Genomic DNA, 21,373 nt, shown 5'->3' with positions numbered 1-21,373 from the left:
GATAACTTGTCCCGACTGGGAATCGAACCCACGCCACCTGGTTTCGCGGCCAGACGCGCTAACCTTTACTCCATGGGTGTGGACTACCAGGATTTAAATTATTACTTTGGCAGTGAACTGTAAATATTATTCCAGATATCTCAAATGGCAGCTACATAGAGCAGCATTTATCAAGATCCAAGGTACCTGCTAGCTGACAGAGGAGCGGCTAGGCACTAGTGTGTGGCGTGGGTAAGCACATTACATCATATCCTTGCTATCTATTGTTACGAACAATCAATATTTTCAATTATGAAGAGCTGTTTCACAACTTTTCAAATTGTGACATATCGGTACTGTCAATTATCTTTATTACACGATTTAGTGGGCTAGTGTGCTGAAGAAAAGCCAGGTTTTTCTGTGCTATGGCATCTGAACCCAGTCATAGATGAAAAAATGAGGATCTCTGTGAAAGTAAACAATTTCATGAAAGAATGTGAGCAGTGTATTGCAGCACATAGGAGTATTTTGAGCAATGAATGTGAGCTAGGTAAGTATAAATTCTACTATTACTGTAAGTATTGTACAGCTGTCAAAAAAAAGTGACTTCTCTCTAGAATTTAAGTTCCCTTCGGGTAATGTCGCTACAATTCGGAGATAGGCGATGTTACAGGTTGTTGGCCTGATATCTACAGTTATAATTCAAGTTTCTGCATGTTAATATTGTAGTGTAGTGGTAACGTTCGAGGCTGGTATTGATGAGGTCGTGCGTTCAAACACAACTTAGTGCTTTTTGTTTTTTTTTTTAGAGAGAGCGAAAATATAATTGCTCCTGTCTCTTTTATGACTGATTTAGTAATAAACATCATGTTCATGAATGTATTATGCCATGACTTTATCATTATTTATTATGACATTATGGCTGCAAATGAAAAGAAAGAAAGATTTTATTCTCAACAAAAATATATTTTGTGACATAAACAAAACAAACTTACTGGCATCTGCCTTAGAAAATTCAAACAATTAGAAGTTAAAAAAAAAAGAAAAAAAGAAAGACTACGATTCAATATTTAGTCCATCTTCCTCCCATCTCGATCACAACTTGCAGTCAAGTGGGCATAGAATCAACTAGTCTCTTCAATTATCTAACGAGTGTTCTCAGCCATGGCATCCCAGGCATCCTGGACGAGCATCCACAAATCATCAGGACATCTTGAAGGGGGACTGGGCCAATTTTTTCTTCATATGCTTCTTTACTTGTGCCCATATATTCTCGAAAGGAGGTCAATGTTACTGATGTCCCGCCCACTATAGAGACATAGGCCAATTTTACACATATTTAGTAAAACTTGTTGCTTCTTTGACAGGTTAGGTTTGGTTAGTTTAGGTTTTTGTTATAGCCTACCTTGCATATACGATTATAGCACAACATTGGCAGTGATAAAAGTGAAATATTCGTTCAGTGGGCGTTGGATACTCTACATTCACCAAAATTTTCCCCACTAATAATTAGAAAATTAACTTTAGAATGAATGAGTTTTAAATTCACACAGCTTTATGTAGGAAGAATAACAGACACATTACACAGCTTTATTTTGTTGACATGTTCATTACTTCATTTTAATTTCCGATGCAATTATAAAAATGAAATTACTGAAAGGTTATACACCAGTTGATGTTGGTATATTGGGCGTAAGTATCTTTTAATTAACAAAAATAACTATATAATGTGCGCATTATCCATTCCATGCAGTATTATCATTATAATATGCAATATTCTAATCAGTAAGGTAAAAATTTATACAACTCAATCTACCTTAGCACGTATAAACAAAATTTCAAATTTCAGTTACCTTCGCATCATAGGCAACTGTTAACCACCGTTTTCCTGATAGAGTTTCCGGTGCACCGCGAAGAGACATTGAAATATCAACTTTTAAAAATAATCGCGTGAAAATACTATTGTTATGACAATACTTTCCACGCAAGATACACTTTTGGTAATCTCACCCTATACCATACACTGCGAGATAGCGGTAAGCGGGCAAACACCAGTCTACCAACTACATGAATATATTTATCCATGGCTACTACGTGAATCAAATTATGCATGGATGCATGGCAGCCAACACTACCAAGCAACACTACACTAGTTAGGGATGAGAACTGCTCAGTCTCCTGTATGATCTAGAGTGGTACAAACGTACAATAAATGACGTAGATCATGACATACGAACACGTGATAATAATAAATTAACATTATTGGTTATGTGTAGTCTTTTGTTTGGCGCGTGAAATTTATCATGTGCACCGTGCAGTAATGTTATGTTTTCTGTAGCATTGGTATTTAACGTAATTTAAATTAATATTTCTTATCATGGTGTTACAAAATAGTGGTAAATATAGACCAGAAAAAAAAGAAGTTACAAAGGGGTTTACGGGACGAAGGTAATGCCTTTCTTTTACTTTGTACTGCTATGATTATCGATTTTTATGATAATATCAGATTTGCTTTTTTTTCACTATGATCCAGGATGATTGTATATAAATGTAATGTTTCCTTGTATGAATAATCGAAAAATTACTTACAGATAGTGCAGAATATGTATTATTGTAAAATTCAATCATGTCCTATATAAATGTTACTTAGGTATTTTTTGTAGTACTGTTAATTTTAGGTTACATCAAGTACATTTAATAGTTACCGAATTAATAAATCAATATAGTATGATGATTTTGCAAAGTCTCATAAATAGCAAGCACATGTGATAAAATTTGAATAGAGAATAAGCACCATCGCAGCATACGACAATTGCCATGAAGTCAGTGCTGCCTATCACAGACCTCGGGATTGTCAGTTCGTTAATCCGTTGTCAAACCTTCTAGAACCTTGTTGTAAACTTTGGAGGGTGGGTGCTTACTCAGCTTCGTTTCTTATTCTGTCTGTCCATTTCACATGCTCCATCCTTCTCCATATCTATATTTCAAATGCTTCTAGTAGCTTCCTTTTACTTCGTCGTCCTGGTGGAGTAAAAAATTCCTCCAAGAACATAACATATATTATTCCTGGTCAATCTTGCCGAATCCTGGATGTCTGGGAACCCTAGTCGTAAAATATATTTGTATTAAATATATGCGTGCACATCATTTCAGAGAGGAGACATCAGAGCTTCGACTGCGAGAATCACTGGAGAATGATGCTATTGATTCCAAGTATGGGTTCGACAGGGTGTCGGACCATCTCGAGAGAACTGGATTTCTTATTAACATGCACACTGTAAGTATGTTATATTGTACATTGAGCCGCAGCGAATGTTCCCAGTGTTTTTGTCAGTCGACCAGTGGCAGGTCTCCATGCTATCACCAGTGCTTATGTCTGTGATCTCACTGTGCTATGCTGGATTAAAACTGTATATTAACACTTTTAACAAGTTTTCAAAATTGGACAACTCTGTTTTATGACTAATCAAATCACCGAAAAATGTAAAAACATTCTTAAAAACTAAAACTTTAAGTGTTGAAAATATTAAAAATTTAATATACTTACCTTATTAACAGATGGTACCGGTACCGTTTCGACACTGGTGTAGTGTCATCATCAGTGTCTTGATTTTAGGCGATTGCTGTTATCAGTAGTGGGAGTGTGCTTCTCTTATGGTGGTGGGGTTGAAAATTGTAGATAATTTGTTGTGTATTATGAGATCAAATAATGTATGTATGTTGAATTGTAATTGTGTTCATTCATTCATTCATTTATTTTATTCCATAGATCTTACATGAGCAATGAAGCTTTAAGATGTGGAACATGTCAACGTTTTACAATATTACAATTACAATTTTTACAAATTTTTATAGTTTTACAATTTAGTAATTTTCTACAATTTTTACAATGTTGTACAATTTTTTTACATTTTGGCGAGATGTAGTGAGATGAAATGAGGTCCGAGGATTCGCCAAAATATTACCCGGCATTTGCCTTTTCGGTGGGGGAAACCTCGGAAAAACCCAACAAGGTAATCAAATCAAAGGTGTTGATGCCAAGGACTCGCCATAGACCATCCGGCTTCAGTCCCACGGCTGTGGAAAACATCGTATTAAATAGTTGTGGATAATGCTAATGTGTGCTTGTATATTTTGTATTGTTCTAATATGTTTACCAAATTAATCACTGAAGATGCTGGTTCAACTAGTCTCACAAAGTTCTTCTCCCCTTCTCTCCATAGTTGGTGACTCTTCTAATGTTTAGCTTATTTTGTCACTTCTGTGTCGTATTTACTATGTTATCTCTCACGAGTCAGCTCTTATTAGGTATTTACAGCTGTCAAAAGAAAAAGTGGCTGCTCTCTAGAAGCATGTTCCCTTCAGGCATTTTCACTACAATTCGGAGACAGGTGATGTTACATGTTGTTGGACCACGTTGCCTGATATCTACAGTTATAATTAAAGTATTCTGTGTGTTACTTTGTAGTGTATTGGTAGCATTCTGGGCTGCTATTCGTGAGGTCCTGTGTTCGAACATAACCTAATGCATTTTATGTTTTTTTGTTTTTAAGAGAGAGAGAAAATATACATAATTGCTCCTGTCTCTTTTGTGATTATTTTAGTAATTAACATCAGATTTATGAATGTATTATGCCATGACTTTATCATTATTTATTATGACATTATTGCTGCAAATAGAAAGATTTGTGTCACTAACTGTATTAACTTCATAGATTTCGCCATTTTTACATGAAATATAATATTTTTACTTTTTCATTAGAGAAAGAATTGTGATGCTGCAAAAACTATCTCGATATTTTTCATCATCTCTGATGCTGAAAAAGAATTTTTGGGTATTCTGTCTTGTCTGTCCATCAATCTGCCTGTTTGTTTTCGAATATCGTCATTTCTGAAGGAAACCACTTAAAAATGTTCATCATCATCATCATCATCATCATCATCATCATCATCATCATCATCATCATCGTTGTTGTTCTTCTTTTTTCCTGTTAGAGAAATTAGGCTGATTGGCCTGTTCCACTCTCATGTCATCTTTTTGTTAGGTTTTCCAATCTTTTTTGCCATGTGCCTAGTAAGTTAGAATTTGATTCGGTAATCTTGAATTTTCATTCTTTTAATATGTTCAGTCCATTTTATTCTGTAATTTTGAAGTTATTTTAACATAAAATAACTCTGAAATTGTTTACTATCTCTACTCATGTTACTAGTCAAGTTGCTTTTGGATGTTTGCAGACGGAAGTGCTGGACCAGGACAAACGTCTGGTTAGTGCAGTGGACTACTACTTCATCCAGGAGGATGGAAGTAGATTTAAGGTGTCCTTTCCCTACATGCCCTACTTTTATATCCTAACCAGGAAAGAATGCATCCAGGAGGTATCTGCTTTCCTTACCAAGAAGTTCAGTGGCTCGCTGGCTAAGGTGGAGGTTGTATCAAAAGAGGATTTGGATCTGGTAAGTCACTTAAAATCATCACCTTAAATATCTCCTGTACTATTTATTAGTACTGATATCGACGAGCTGTTTTTGCTAGATTTAAGGACACATAAGAGCTCACAAATTTAGCCTATCGAGAATGAATGTTAATCAGAAAGAGAGTATTTTTAACACAGAGTTCTATTTTTTAATGGAACAGTGGCCATAAATGTAGCAGAAATTAAACAAAATAAAATCAGAATAATGATGGCGTTTACTGCATGTTTCTAATGCAAATAGTTAACGAAATATCTCTATTAAAAGTTTCTCTCTCAGGTGAAGTGACTATATGATAGAAGAAAAGCATTAACAGGCAGTGGTGATGTTATTTTGTTTACTTCAATAATAGTAGAAAGTGTATTAGAAGGCTTTGAATCAATGAGGGCATTGATTGACATACTTGCTGTGTTCAAATTTATGAATGCACACAATATTTATCAAGCAAATGCATAAGTTGGTTTGGATAAATAAGTATGATAAAAGTACAATAGCTGAGGTTAAAATATAAATTGTTTAAAGTTAAAAATACAAAGACGTGACTACAAGCTTGTTACTATAAAATTCTTCCGAAGGAAGGAATGTCAAGCTTCGAGATTCACCATGGCCAAATTTTACTGTAACATGAGTGAAGTCCACACCTGTGGAGTAACAGTCAGCGCTCTGGCCGCGAAACCAGGTGGCCCGGGTTCGATTCCCGGTCGGGGCAAGTTACCTGGTTGAGGTTTTTTCCGGGGTTTTCCCTCAACCCAATATGAGCAAATGCTGGGTAACTTTTGGTGCTGGACCCCAGACTCATTTCACCGGCATTATCACCTTCATCTCATTCAGACGCTAAATAACCGAAGATGTTGATAAAGCGTCGTAAAATAACCTACTAAAAAAACATGAGTGAATAAAGCTGAATCAGTTATGAAAGTTTTCTTTAATTTATCTCAAAGTTAACGATTGTTGGAATTGGTAACTTACGTGGTGTTGTTGTTTGCAGGAGTTGGATGCGTTGTAGTATAGTAATTAGCACTATATTTTAATTTGATAAGCAAATAGACGGCCCAAAACAATATACATACTTATACTTATCTCCAATGCTTCTTCGTCTTCTACATCATCATCATCATCATCATCATCATCATCATCATCATCAAAAGCTGATAGCTTGTGTCCATTCACTTTAGTTCATTTCAATTTCGATCTAATAGTATTGCAATACCTAATGTGTATCATTGTATATTTATTATTATTGTTATTATTTTTATTATTATCATTATTATCATCGCTGTAGAGAAATGATCGAATAATGTTACGAGAAACAGAAGTGGTCCATGAAAACGAATTTCTGGATTATTGTTTTTTGTTCACTAGAAGTTCTACTTGATCTTACTGTGTCTCGCTCATGAAAAGTTAATAGTAGACAAGAATGTAAATTACAGATGGATGTTGGATACTTAATTATTAAACAATTTCTTGCTTTACAGCACAACCATCTGATCGGCCTGAAGCAACATTACCTGCGCCTGTCTTTCCTCACCATCACAGACCTGTTGAAAGTTCGAAAAGATATCATGGCCGCAGTAAAGAAGAACCGTGAGAGGCAGAAGCACAACAACTTCTACACAGAGATGTTGACAACGGCCCTTGCTACGAAGGGAGATACTGGCACCACCCGTAAATCTGCGGATCAGATGGAGAACATCATTGATATAAGGTAGTGCAAATAGAGCAAGTAGACTCGGTAACCTGTTCGTGAACTTTCCCTCAAACTGCACGCAGTGTTAGATCTCTGTAGCAGATAAATAGTGTAATAATAAGAAAGAACTGCCCTTGCTAACTGTAAGGATGTGAAATAAAAGCTTGAATAAAATATTAACGAAAAATTGAGTAGCCCCCGGCCTTAAGTAGATAATGCACACTCATCTGGCGCAGAATGTTGAGTGCATAATCTTCTATCTCATTATGATGCTTTCTAAATGTCTTGCTTCCCACTGTTTTTGAAAGATTGCCTTCTGTTCTTTGTTTCATTTTGCACTGGAATTCATTAATTACAGCTGAATTGAATGTTAATACAATTAAAGTAAGTGTTATATTTATGATAAATGTGTTAATTTTTATAACAAATTCTGTAACTTTCTTCCAATAATTTTCCATGGGATCTTTGAAATGAAGTGACTTTTATTTCATTTGAATTTACAAGTAAATCTTTCTAAACCTTCAGGTCTAACCCCTTCTAAAGTCGCAGACAGGTAGACACTATGAAGTAAAACTTAGGCAATATAAACTGTATATTTTTCAAAAATGGCATAAAATTTTTCAGGCTATCGTAACACATGTTCTTGACACAATATCCATAATCCTTCACTTCTTATCACCTAGACCTGTACCCAAATACAAAAATTCTTACTTATCCTTCTGTATAACACTGGGAGGTAGTACAACACATAGTGCATAGCAGATACAGGGAGATTAAACGAAAAGTGGAGTTTGCTGTCAGTTGTCCGGTTTTGCCACTGCTCATCCCATATAATGTATAGAATATTCTATTAAACTAATAAATAAATGGGATAATTGATAATGAATTATATTAATGAATAATAAAGAAATATACAAAATTAATAAATAATAAATGAAACGTTAAGGGTGTTTGAGAATAAGGTTCTTAGGAAAATATTTGGGGTTAAGAGGGATGAAGTTGCAGGACAATGGAGAAAGTTACACAACGCAGAGCTGCACGCATTGTATTCTTCACCTGACATAATTAGGAACATTAAATCCAGACTTTGAGATGGGCAAGGCATGTAGCACGTATGGGCGAATCCAGAAATGCATATAGAGTGTTAGTTGGGTGGCCGGAGGGAAAAAGACCTTTGGGGAGGCCGAGACGTAGATGGGAAGATAATATTAAAATGGATTTAAGGGAGGTGGAATATGATGGTAGAGACTGGATTAATCTTGCTCAGGATAGGGACCAATGGCGGGCTTATGTGAAGGTGGCAATGAACCTCCGGGTTCCTTAAAAGCCAGTAAGTAAGTATTAGGTCCACTTACCACATTTAAATGTATTACTTCCTCTTCCAAAGAGTTTTTGAGACTGAATTTCAAGCACACTCGAAAGTCATTAATACTTTCGTCCCTAAGTTTTTTTTTTTATTTACAACAGTCCTTTTTTTATTTCACACAAATTCCATGGCACTTTCTTTATGTACCAAACACTAACACTCTACTCACAAATAATGTGACACCTTCTTACATCATTCGTGACCTTATGTGCTCAGTTGGAAACTTCACGACTCACTTGATCTCCTGATACCATACATAGTTAAGTAGTGACTTGTAAGAATAAGGTACCATTTTGCCTCTATTAGAGTGTAAGATACACGCATCTGTTTTGATTTCATTAATGAGAAATAGCAATGTTATGCAGGTACTAATACTCTAAATTTCATTATTATTCATTGCTCGATACACTCTTTTAACACTTTTAAACATTGAATAACTTTATGATATTTTTACTGTAGATTGAAAAAGTTAACACAGTAACAATATCGTAAAGTTATTCAGTGTCTAAATTTGAAACTTGTTTTGTGTCTCATAGTTTTTGTACTTGATGTGTTGAAGGAAGGTTCCCATGTCATGACTCTCTTGATTACATTTACATGTATATGTTTGCAGGGAATATGATGTACCATATCATGTGCGAGTGTCCATTGACATGAAAGTGTTCTGTGGGTTGTGGTATTCAGTCCGGAGCCGAGGGAATGAGGCTCCAGTTATCACAAAGCGAGAAGACCTCATAGAACGACCTGATCCAATTGTTCTGGCATTTGACATCGAAACAACCAAACTACCTCTCAAATTCCCAGACGCCAATACTGATCAGATCATGATGATCTCGTATATGATAGATGGACAGGTATTTTGTTTTAGGTGACTGATTATTGTATGGTTTTGAAAAGAATAATTTGAAACTCAGGAAACCAAGAATGTCCAAGAATGTAATCTTCATTTAATTTACGCGTAATAACGGCACTTGATGTCCCATAAGTGTTCAGCAGATTCATTAGAATGATTCTGTGGCCGGGAGGATAAAGGTCTTAAGTCGGTTTTTTTGTGAAAATGTGATTTTTATATATTCTGAAAGCGGAAACAATTCTCTACAATCTGGATAAAACGGTTAAAGTCAAATAAGACTCCTGACTGGATTTAGAGAGCGTTACCAAATGTCCTAAGTAATTTTTGAGTCGAGCACACACAAAATAAAGGACTTAAAAGTATTTAATACTTTATTCCTTACAAATATCACATGTTTACTTTCCATGCTTCCCTATTAAAAAGGTGAAACTTGTATTTTAGCTATTTTATCACATACTGATGCCCTTTTAAAACTTTAAGCACCAGGTAAACAGTCCTATATTGTGTAAGACCTATTTTGCATTCATAATAATTTACATTTCCTATTTATTTTGACATGAAAAAGGTCTTATGTTTAAATAGTCCCTTCTTCTTAGTTTGGGTTGCAGTCTTAAAAGGCTTAAGTGTGGCTATTTTTGGAAATAATAAAAAAAAAAAATTAATGAGCAACATTACCTATTTTAGAAGAAATATAAACAAATAATATCCAGGGAAAACCTCTTAATTAAAAGAAATCTATAATTGACACCAATTTCAATCTTTCTACTGCTCTCCTGAAAAGTATAAAATTTTTACTTAAGACCTTTTTCCTCCCAGCCACATATGGCGTCATCTCATAGTTACACAGATGGCTTTGAGGGTAGAAACCAAGGTATAACTTGACTAATCACAAGTAAGTAATACAAAACAATATTAATTACTTTTATTAATACTGAGTGTGACAATAATTTGGAATGGACTACAGCCAAAGTTAACAAAGATCAGGATAGCTGACAGTTTAGTTTTCTAGTAACCAAGCATAACAGACATTATTGTAGTTGACACCTTCAAGTTTTGTAGTAGCTAAGCATAACAGACTACAGAATAGCTGACACCACGTTTTGTGGTACATAAACGTAACAGGCAGCACTAGCTGACCCTTAAAATTTTTTAGTAACGGAGCTGACACCTTCAAATTTTGTAGTAACCAAGCACAATGGACAATAGAGTAACTGACACCTTCAAATTTTGTAGTAGTTAAGCATAACAGACAACAGAGTAGCTGAAACTTACAAATTTTGTAGTACTGTGCATAACAGACAACAAAGTACCGTAGCTCAAGTTTTGCAATTGTCAATCATAATAAACAACATAATAGCACAGTCTAGTATATATAGTCACGAAGCTCAATATTTACTAAATATGAATCCATAGATAGTTGCTAACCACTAGGATCACTAATATTGCCTCATTACAGACAATGCGAAATAGTACTGGCACAGTCTATTGTTTCTAGTATCCTCACAACTCAAGCTTTGTGACTGTATATACTAGTCTGTGATAATAGCAGATCCTTCTAGATTTAGAGGAATATGCTCCTGAGGATGAAAACGAAATAGTACAAAAGGTCAAAACATTTAAGTAATGAAATCTCCGACAGCTGCACAACCCAGTGCCTTTAATAGAGCCCGACACCATGAAATCTCACATTCCTCTCCGACAGATCATAAGCAATGTGTTTCTCTCAATTTCAGGGTTACCTGATCACAAATCGCGAGATCATCTCAGCTGAAATTGAAGACTTTGAGTATACTCCCAGACCCGAGTTTGAGGGACTGTTCACAGTGTTCAATGAGCCAGATGAGACCAGCCTGCTGCAGCGCTTCTTCGACCACATCATGGAGGTCAAGCCACATATCTTCGTGACCTATAATGGCGACTTCTTTGATTGGCCATTTGTGGAGGCGAGGGCTGCTGTGCATGACCTGGACATGAAGCAGCAGATCGGCTTCTCACGCAATAGGGATGGAGTGTATGCTTGCAGGCCCTCAATGCATATGGATTGTCTCTGGTGAGTATGTATAGTAAAACCCTCTTTCAACTTTCCCATTTTTAGGAAATAATCTGTTAAGTCCCGGCCAAATTACCGCAGGAATAATGTAATTAATTCCTGGTTTGAAGGAAATCCAGTTTAAGGAAAATTCCACTTTTAAGGAATACTTTTGAAATGGACTTCGTGATAATGAAGCTAAAAATATTGATTCGACTTTCAGTAATTGCTAGGGGTTCATTTCACTTTCCTTCCTCCTCTTTCTACTTTTCTGTTCCTAGTGCTGACCTGCTATGGCACTAAAATCGTCCTCCAGTGGCTTAAGGAGGGACAGCTGGTGATCAACAAGATCTCCCAGCTAGGTCCAATGGACCCATCGACCAACAGCAGGTGTGGTCCTCCAGATATTCTGGGGGTTGTGTGTGAATGAAGTAGCCACCAAAATGTTAAAATATGGTGTTCACTTAAATCGGCTACAACTTGCCATTTTCACTCCAATATGACCATGATAATATCTTTGAAAAATATTGGAGTACAAGAGGTCAAATGACTTTATTGTCAAACACCTGGCATTAGATAACAACAACAACTTTCAATAATTGATAGTACCATCATATTCGATAGCACATCAGTCGATAGTAATGTGGTGTCATGTGACAGCATTATTATTTATCGTTTTTCATGGTTTTGTTTTGTATTGCTTTCATAGAGTGGTTGTTTCGCTTGCTTTTTTTTGTTTTTGCGAGTTCTTACGAGTATTTCAAAGATTTTTTTTCTTTCTTTATAATGGAGACTAAATTGAAGAAATCTGTCAAAAAGTGGAAATAATAAGGGATGTCGAGGCTAATGTTTCAGTGTGGTTCAGGTTCAGCCAAACGGATTAACATTTGTACCTCACTGTTTGAAGAGTTACAAAATATTATATTCGGAATATGTATGGTAAGACTTTCCTGTGTAAATTTCAACGTACCTCGTTTACGTGTTTCGACCTATTTATGGGTCATCTTCAGAACTGGTCGTTGTTGGTCTTGGCGCCACTTGTTCTGTTTCCTGTGAGGGTGTGTTCCTGTGGTATAGTGTAGAGTCAAAGAGTGATACAGTGTTAAAAGTTGTGTAATCAAGATGTAAAATATTATAGTTAAATTTATTGTAAATAATAATTGTAGGCCTTCATTAAATGATCATAATGTTTGGTATATAACACACATTAGTACTAGTTAATTTAGCCTTTTCTTCCCATTTTATATAAACCCAATTCAAGAAAAATCTCTTTTAAGGAAAAGACTGAATATTTCATGCAAAATGTTATTTTATTAGAGACACTTATTGACTTGATATTTAGATTTCATCTTCTATTGTAGCAGAATGATGTAGTTAATGGAAGTTTTTCTCGTTGCTTAACACAGTTTTGAAACTGACGTGTTTGTGTTGCAGCTGGGTGAAACGTGACTCATATCTTCCTGTAGGCTCGCAGAATTTGAAGGCTGTTGCAAAGGCCAAGTTGTGCTATGACCCAGTAGAACTCGACCCTGAGGATATGTGTCGGCTTGCATCAGAGCAGCCGCAGGTGCTGTCTAACTACTCAGTGTCAGATGCCGTAGCCACATACTACCTGTACATGAAGTATGTCCACCCTTTCATCTTTGCTCTCTGCACCATCATCCCTATGGAGCCTGATGAGGTATGTGCTACAGGCCTGAGCGAAAAATCTTGCAAAATCAAGGTGAAATTTTTTATAAACAAAGTTATTGTGTATAAAAGTATAACCAAAGCTGGGAAATGTCTGACAGTCAGAAGAAAAATGGTCTGATTCATTGAAAAGTAACAGTGAATGAGACAATCCAGTTTCTCTCAACCAGTTGTCTCTCAAAAAAGAAGTCTGTCTTTGTCAACGAAAACAACAATATATCCTCTTGGACACAGGGATTTCAGATCCTTAAGGAATTTTGTCAATATTTTATCTACAATAATCTCACTCGAGGTTTTGATTTATCTAGAGAAAATCAAAACTCTAGTGGGATTTAATTGACTATTGTATGATTTGAAGAAAGTATATAAAGATTGGAAGAAATAAAGGACCCTAATACAATAAAATATTAATTGACTTACGAAAATACTAAATTGTCTTCAAATGTATTATTGTACCATCTCATCATTACAAATATTCCGTTAGATGGGCTATTCTCTTGTTAACAGTTGTGCCAACTATGCAATGTTTATTGAACTCTATGGATGATTACTAGTCAAGAAGACTTCGTTGATTCAGTTTCATTTTTATTAAAACAGTTCCTTTCCATTTCAGTTATCAATATATATTAAATAATCTCTTATACATGACTATCCATAATCTCATACAGCAGAAGCTATAACATAACCTAAATAATATAAACAAGATAAATGATAGAACAGTTATAATTAAGTATGATGAAATAAGCGTGAGTCATTTTAAAAGGTACAATTATTGAAAGTACAATGTTGGCAAACAAAGAAACAAATGCTAGGGAGGTAATAAAAACAAACAAATGCTAGAGAGGTGATAAAAATTGTAGGATAAAAAGCCACGATTGGTTGAAAGATGTTGTTCCACACCGTTTTATTGGTCAAAAGTAGTATGACGTAGTAAAAGTGTAGTAGTCCACATAATCTTAAACATTATTGCTTCATGAATGGCATGGTTGTATCTGATTTCCTCTCCCTTGCACAAAATTGTCTGTGAGAGTCTTCTAAAATTTCACTTTACATGTCATGCAACTGGCCACAAAGATGTAAATCATGCTGTTAAGAGTGTACTCATGTCTGGTCTGGTTACATTTATAATGCTGCATTGGCTCAAAGATTGGTTCCTAGTGTTGGACATCTCAAACTGTCAGGTAATAGTGTAACTAAACTTATATTCATATGAACTTTTTTTATTGAAAGTAATTCCAGGAATAACATGGTGAATCGTATCTTCTAATCATGTGCGTGACCTGAATGTTTGCAGGTGCTGCGGAAGGGCTCAGGAACACTGTGTGAGGCACTGCTCATGGTGGAAGCTTTCCATGCACGCATCATCTTCCCCAACAAACAGGAGTCAGAGCTCAACAAGCTGACGACTGATGGCCATGTGTTGGACCAGGAGACATATGTTGGAGGCCATGTGGAAGCACTAGAATCTGGGGTGTTCCGCTCAGACATCCCATGTCGCTTTAGGCTGGTCAGTATAAGTGCCAGCATCATTGAGGATGTCTGTGGTTCAGAACATGTATGAAGTATTTGAAACAAAAATTTACTGGTTGATGTCTGAAAATTTGAAGTCTGCTCTATTGGAATGAGGTAAAGTAATATGTGTAGGATCTCATGATTGACAGCAGATTATGTAGGCACCCTAGACATAATCATGGACTTAGTTCAGCGGATGTAGAGATAAGTCACATACACACGAACAAACTCCTGTTTCCCTAACTCTTACTCCACAGCTTTGCTTATAGTGATATATGCTCAATATAAAGGCCAAAACTGAGTAAGAAATTTGCATTTTATATTGCAGTAATGACAACTAGAAAAATTATTATCACGAAAATCACACATGCTTTCTCAAGGGTTTTACATGTCTTGCAACAGTTCAGTGTCTTTGTGAATAATACTATTTATACGCATTTTATTGAAATGTCATGTAAAAGACACACACAAATGAAATTATCTAATGTGCATCTGAATAAGAAGATACATTTTCGTTTCTGGATTGCATACAAAAAACAGTCTTTCTAATCCTAAAAAGTAAAACATTTGAATTCACTTGTCAATTTTTTGTTTAAGTAGAGTATTTAATTTTATTTGTACAAACTGCAGTGATACAGCTGTTCATATATTGTATTCATTTCTAATGTTACTTTGGTGTTTATGAAAAATCGATAGAAATTTCAGAATGATTTTATTAATTTGTAATAAGATTCTAATTATGTTCAGTATTGAATCTAACAACTTCACCAGAGGGAGAAGGGTTGAGTCTCCAAGTAACATTGTAAATTTAACAGAAGAAATACTGAAATCAGAAGTAAACACTGAAATGCTGAAACAATTGTCTTTAGAGACAATTAATATTAGGTACCCTCCACAAAACTGGCTTCATTTATACACTGACGGATCCTTGATCTCCAGAGAACAAGGTGCCTGTGCAGGTGTTACGTGCTGTCTCTTCTCACTTTATAGATCTCTTGGATATGGAACAACAAGTTTTGATGGTGAAATCATTGCAATAAGTGAATGTCTCAGGAATCTTCTATGCCACATCAATAAATTTAAGAATGCAGTTATATTGTCAGACTCCAAAGCAGCTATTCTATCAATCGTCTCTAAACACACACCTTCATCTCAAACAGCAGAAATAACTAAAATGCTCTCTCAATTATTATCACTCAATAAAAGAATTGTATTCCAATGGATACCATCCCATTGTGGAATCCTGGGAAACGAGAATGCGGATGCTTTAGCAAAGAAGGGCAGCACTGCTACTTACAGACCTGTTACTAAATCTACGTATTACTCTGTGAAGAGATTTATTAAATCTACATACTTAGACTTCAACAAACAAAATTTGATAACTCAATCCCAAGGGAAAAAATGGAACTCTCTGCATCAAAATCCACAGTTAATTCCCGATTTACCACGAAAATCGTCTGCATTTAGATTGGCAACAGGCCATGATTGTTTGGCCAAGCACCTGCATAGAATTGGAATATATCAGTCCCCTAACTGCCCATTGTGCAACTCAAACCAAGAAATGGATTCGGAACACCTCAAAATCTGTGCTTCAGTAGCTAGTCATGATAATATCTTTGAAAAATATTGAAGTGCAAGAGGTCAAATGACTTTATTGTCAAATGCCTGGCATTAGAAAACAACAACAACAACATTGAAAATTTTGGAAACAAAAATTGTGTCAACATTTGTAGTTGGAATTATTTATTTCAGAATGTTTTATATTTCTTTAAAATATTGTATATTAAGTTAGTTTTTACAATGTTTTTTTATGTTGAAATTTATATATTTCTCGTGTGTTCATGATCAAATGTTTGTAAGTGGTAAGATTTCTGAAACAAAAAGTTCCATTATGTACCTACATAATTGACTAAATGTCCATACAAATAATAATAAATTTAAAGCTTGCACATACTAAAGAATTGTTGAACTGATCATGTTCCTGCCATGTATAAACTATGCAATATTGTTGAACTGATCATGTTCCTGCCATGCATACACTATGCAATATTGTTGAACTGATCATGTTCCTGCCATGCATACACTATGCAGTATTGTTGAACTGATCATGTTCCTGCCATGCATATACTATGCAATATTGTTGAACTGATCATGTTCCTGCCATGTATAAACTATGCAATATTGTTGAACTGATCATGTTCCTGCCATGTATAAACTATGCAATATTGTTGAACTGATCATGTTCCTGCCATGCATACACTATACAATATTGTTGAACTGATCATGTTCCTGCCATGCATACACTATGCAATATTGTTGAATTGATCATGTTCTTGCCATGCATACACTATGCAATATTGTTGAACTGATCATATTCCTGCCATGCATACACTATGCAATATTGTTGAACTGATCATATTCCTGCCATGCATACACTATGCAATATTGTTGAACTGATCATGTTCCTGCCATGCATACACTATGCAATATTGTTGAACTGATCATGTTCCTGCCATGCATACACTATGCAATATTGTTGAACTGATCATGTTCCTGCCATGCATACACTATGCAATATTGTTGAACTGATCATGTTCCTGCCATGCATACACTATGCAATATTGTTGAACTGATCATGTTCCTGCCATGCATACACTATGCAATATTGTTGAACTGATCATGTTCCTGCCATGCACCCACTCCAAACAATATTGTCCGACTGCCAGGTTCCTGAGGCGTTTGATAAGTTGATAGCTGGTGTGGAGCATGCCATGACTCACGCAATAGAAGAGGAAGAGAAGATTCCAATGAGCATGGTCACCAACTTCGACGAGGTGGTGGCTGACATCAAGCATAAGCTGGCTGTGCTGCGAGACAACCCCCAGCGAAATGAGAAGCCTATCATCTACCACTTGGATGTAGGTAAGTGGCATTATGCAGGGTAAAGGAAAAGCATTGTGATTCTTCAATATTTTGTTTCTAAATTTTTGCAGAAAGACACATCTTCAACATCCCTGGTACTGAAAAAGTAGTTTTCAGCAATTGTTTGGAAATCTGTGATTGGATAATACAGTCTTATCACGTTACCAAGACACCAGCGCAGCTCTGTCAGCTAAGGTACTTGCCTACTGATCCGGAGTTGCATTCAGGCGCGGGTTCGATTCCTGCTTGGGCTGATTACCTGGTTGGGTTTTTTCCGAGGTTTTGCCCAACCGTAAAGCAAATATCAGGTAATTTACAGCAAATCCTCAGCCTCATCTCGCTAAATACCATCTCGCAATCACCAATCCCATCGATGCTAAATAACCTCGTAGTTGATACAGCGTCGTTAAATAACCAAGTAAAAAAAAAAACACGTTACCATTGATATCCCTGTTTATGGTTGTTCCAGATAGCCTAAATAATTAATTGGACTTATTTTGTTTGTATTCATTGTCTTTAAAATATAGTCTTTTTTTACTAAAAATTACAAAATAGTAATTCATGTGGTATCTATTCGCTATCTACTTTATTTCCCAATTCGAAACCTATCCTCCCCCCCCCCCCCCCAGAAGATAACTATAACCCCAGAACCTCTATGTTTCAGAGAAATTAATTGATATATGCAGAGTTATTTCCTCTACTTTTCGTTGTAACTTATTTTAAAGTCTAAGTGATGGTCGGATATTATGTAAGATCTAGAGTACCCATTGTTAAAAGAAATTTCTGGTTGATTGTAAAAGAATTTATTATTCATAGGTGAACCATTTAAAGAATATCTGTAAGGTATAGAATGAAAAGAAGTGGAAAATAGATAGGAAAATAATCTTAAGAAAAAGTAGGATGTTCATCTTACATACATTTGTAAAAAAAATAATTACAGAGCTTGTATTTATTTAAACTGTACAATTTATAAATGAAGTCAGATATCTTCGATGACCTGTCCTAGTGGTTACCATGTAAGTTGTTGGATCCCAGGTTCGCAGGTTCAAACCCAGTCGAATTTTGAAAGGCAGTAAAATCGAATATAGTTAAAAAAATTAACTATAAACGGTAATATTATTTTTTTGCAACATGGTAAAGGCACTGGAGTGTTCAGACAACGTAAAAATGCATTTTTAGAGTAATAAGAATGTTAATTATTATTATTGTTGTTGTGTTGTGCTCAGGTGCCATGTATCCTAATATTATTCTAACAAATCGATTACAACCCTCTGCAATGGTGGATGAAACAATTTGTGCTGCTTGTGACTTCAACAGACCTGGAGCTACCTGCCAGCGCAGCATGGCGTGGATGTGGAGGGGAGAATACAGTGAGTATGCTAAAATACAGGGTTGAACTTTAATTAGTGAAATATTTGGGCTGTAAAATTTAGGTCTTAGAATATGAAACAGTCTTGAGAGAAGAGTTAGAGAAATGTAGTGAGCAGTGGTTCACTAGTGCATTATTATGAAAAGCAGATGAGTATAAGAATCCAATTAATCAATTGGAATTAATGATGTTATACAGTGCCAGCCAGTAGGAATGAGTTTCAGCGCATTCAGCAACAGTTAGAAACTGAGAAGTTTCCACCTCTGTTTCCTGGTGGCCCCAACAGGGCATTCCACGAACTGAACAGAGAAGAACAGGCCTCATATGAGAAAAAACGTCTGTCAGAATACTGTCGCAAGGCCTACAAGAAAGTGCGTGTGACGCGCACAGAGGAGCGCTACACAACCATCTGTCAGAAGGAGAACAGCTTCTATGTGGATACTGTGCGGGCGTTCAGGGATCGGCGGTATGAGTACAAGGGATTGTCTAAGGTATGCAACTCAGATCACACAGTTTCTTTGTTTCTTGTTTTTAGTTTTTCTTTCCCTCCGTATCACCCATTCCATTGATTGATTGATTGACGGATTGATTGATTGATTGATTGATTGATTGATTGATTGATTGATTTGCTCCTCCCTTCATGATATAGTTTTTTCTTTCTTTTCATACCTTTCCTTTCCCCTTGTTTTGTTTGTTTTTTCTTATTTTTATTCTTGTTTAGTTCTGCCTTTCATGTTTGTATTTGTTTTCTTTCTTTCATACCCATTATCCTCGATACTTTTGTTTGTTTGTTTGTTTGTTTGTTTGTTTGTTTCCTTTCTTATCATCCTATTTTTACGTTGATTTTATTTGTATTACAAATTACAATTCAGAGAGGTAATACAAAACAATGACAGATGTGTCCCAGATGCACTTGATGAAGTTTATCTCATCTCTTCCAAGGTGGCAAAGAAGCAAGTATCAGAAGCCATGGCAAAGGGAGACGCTGGTGAGATAAAGTCTGCAAAGAACAGGGAGGTTTTGTACGACTCCTTGCAGTTGGCCCACAAGTGCATCCTCAACTCCTTTTATGGTTACGTCATGAGAAAAGGGTAGGTCTGCATTCGTCCCTGATGCTCTGTATTGCTTTAGTTCACTGTAAACATATCTATTAATACAGCAGTTCTGCTCTCTTCAGCAGTAACAGTTCTATGAATTCCATTATGCATTTCTAGGGAAAAAACAGCAAGACGTAGAAATGCTAACGAGGTATCATGACAAACACTTCAACTGCATTTTAGGAAGGAAACAAAATTTTCCAAATATGACGTGTTTGTTGCAGAGCTCGCTGGCACAGCATGGAAATGGCTGGCATCGTGTGTTACACAGGTGCTGCTATTATCACTAAAGCCAGAGAGATCATAGAGAAGGTCGGCAGGCCTCTGGAACTGGATACAGATGGAATCTGGTGTGTACTACCAGAATCATTTCCTGAGAACTACGTCATCAGAAGCACACATCCCAAGAAAGCCAAAGTGGAGATTTCATACACAAACGCAGTCCTCAACTCCATGGTCAAGGCAAGTGATTTACTCTACATTAAATTTGTCAGAATGTGTATTGTTCTTATGTTATCTTTGCTTTCATTGTTGTTAGTCGTTGAATGGTTGCCATTATTTAAATTTTTGTTCAATTGTTTTATTTTTACAAACATGCTTTATTTCATTCATTCATAGTTTTCTGACCAAGGGCAGGGCTTCCACTGCAAACCCAGCATTCTCCAATCTCCTATATTCTGTTTTCCTCTTAGTCTCCGCATATGATCCATAAAATTTCATTGTCGTCTATTATCTGATATCTTCTTCTGCCCCAAACTCTTCTCCCATTCACTAGTATTTCCAGTGCATCCTTCAGTAGGTAGTTTCTTCTCAGCCATTGACCTAACCAATTCCTTTTTCTCTTCCTGATCAGTTTAAGCATCATTCTTTCTTCACACATTCTTTCCAGTACAGCTTCATTTCTTATTCTGTCTGTCCATTTCACATGCTCCATTCTTCTCCATATCCACATTTCAAATGCTTCTATGTGCTTCACTTATCGTAATGCCAATGTTTCTGCCCTTTACAATACCACACTCCACACAATGCACTTCACTAGTCTCTTCCTTAGTTGTTTTTCCAGAGGTCCGCAGACGATGCTCCTTTTTCTATTAAAAGCTTTCTTTACCATTACTGTCCTCCTTTTAACTTCTTGACAGCAGCTCATGTTACTGCTTATAGTACACCCCAAGTATTTGAAGCTGTCCACTTGCTCTACTGTCTCATTTAGAATTTGCACTCGGATGGGTTACTTCGTAATATGTCCTTTCCCAGTATTCCTCTCCCAGACATCTGAATGAGGGGATAGTTTACATCCAGAATCTTTTACCATGTGAAGACTCATCATGCCATGTTTGCAATTTTTCTTTGGAAAGATAAATGCAGTAACTTCCTGTTGCTTTTCACACACCATTCCCT

At 36.0% G+C, this 21,373-nt stretch overlaps 2 protein-coding genes across 4 annotated transcripts in view; one reads left to right on the top strand and one right to left on the bottom strand.

Annotated features, from left to right (window-relative positions):
- The window catches only part of LOC138699619 (uncharacterized), a 40,133-nt gene extending 38,078 nt beyond the window's left edge, over positions 1–2,055 (bottom strand). The window contains exon 1 of one of the 3 annotated variants that reach the window (XM_069825643.1): positions 1,833–2,055. In XM_069825643.1, coding sequence (XP_069681744.1) covers positions 1,833–1,843 — 11 coding nt within the window. In that variant the 5' untranslated portion in view covers positions 1,844–2,055. Of the gene's footprint in view, positions 1–1,795 lie in introns of all 3 variants that reach the window. The other 2 variants (XM_069825645.1, XM_069825644.1) reach the window with 2 other exon arrangements.
- A 207-nt stretch (positions 2,056–2,262) lies between these two features.
- PolE1 (DNA polymerase epsilon catalytic subunit 1) overlaps positions 2,263–21,373 on the top strand; it is a 60,320-nt gene continuing 41,209 nt past the window's right edge. The window contains exons 1-13 of the mRNA XM_069825633.1: positions 2,263–2,427; positions 3,133–3,256; positions 5,215–5,433; positions 6,927–7,156; positions 9,118–9,358; positions 11,091–11,407; positions 12,821–13,067; positions 14,370–14,582; positions 17,314–17,509; positions 18,736–18,879; positions 19,077–19,369; positions 19,821–19,969; positions 20,200–20,437. Of these exons, the coding sequence (XP_069681734.1) occupies positions 2,357–2,427; positions 3,133–3,256; positions 5,215–5,433; positions 6,927–7,156; positions 9,118–9,358; positions 11,091–11,407; positions 12,821–13,067; positions 14,370–14,582; positions 17,314–17,509; positions 18,736–18,879; positions 19,077–19,369; positions 19,821–19,969; positions 20,200–20,437 (2,682 nt within the window). The 5' untranslated portion in view covers positions 2,263–2,356. The remainder of the gene's footprint in view (positions 2,428–3,132; positions 3,257–5,214; positions 5,434–6,926; positions 7,157–9,117; positions 9,359–11,090; positions 11,408–12,820; positions 13,068–14,369; positions 14,583–17,313; positions 17,510–18,735; positions 18,880–19,076; positions 19,370–19,820; positions 19,970–20,199; positions 20,438–21,373) is intronic.

Source organism: Periplaneta americana, chromosome 5, assembly GCF_040183065.1.
Source record: "Periplaneta americana isolate PAMFEO1 chromosome 5, P.americana_PAMFEO1_priV1, whole genome shotgun sequence".
Classification (NCBI taxonomy): domain Eukaryota; kingdom Metazoa; phylum Arthropoda; class Insecta; order Blattodea; family Blattidae; genus Periplaneta; species Periplaneta americana.
This window is presented reverse-complemented; position numbering and strand designations above follow the sequence as displayed.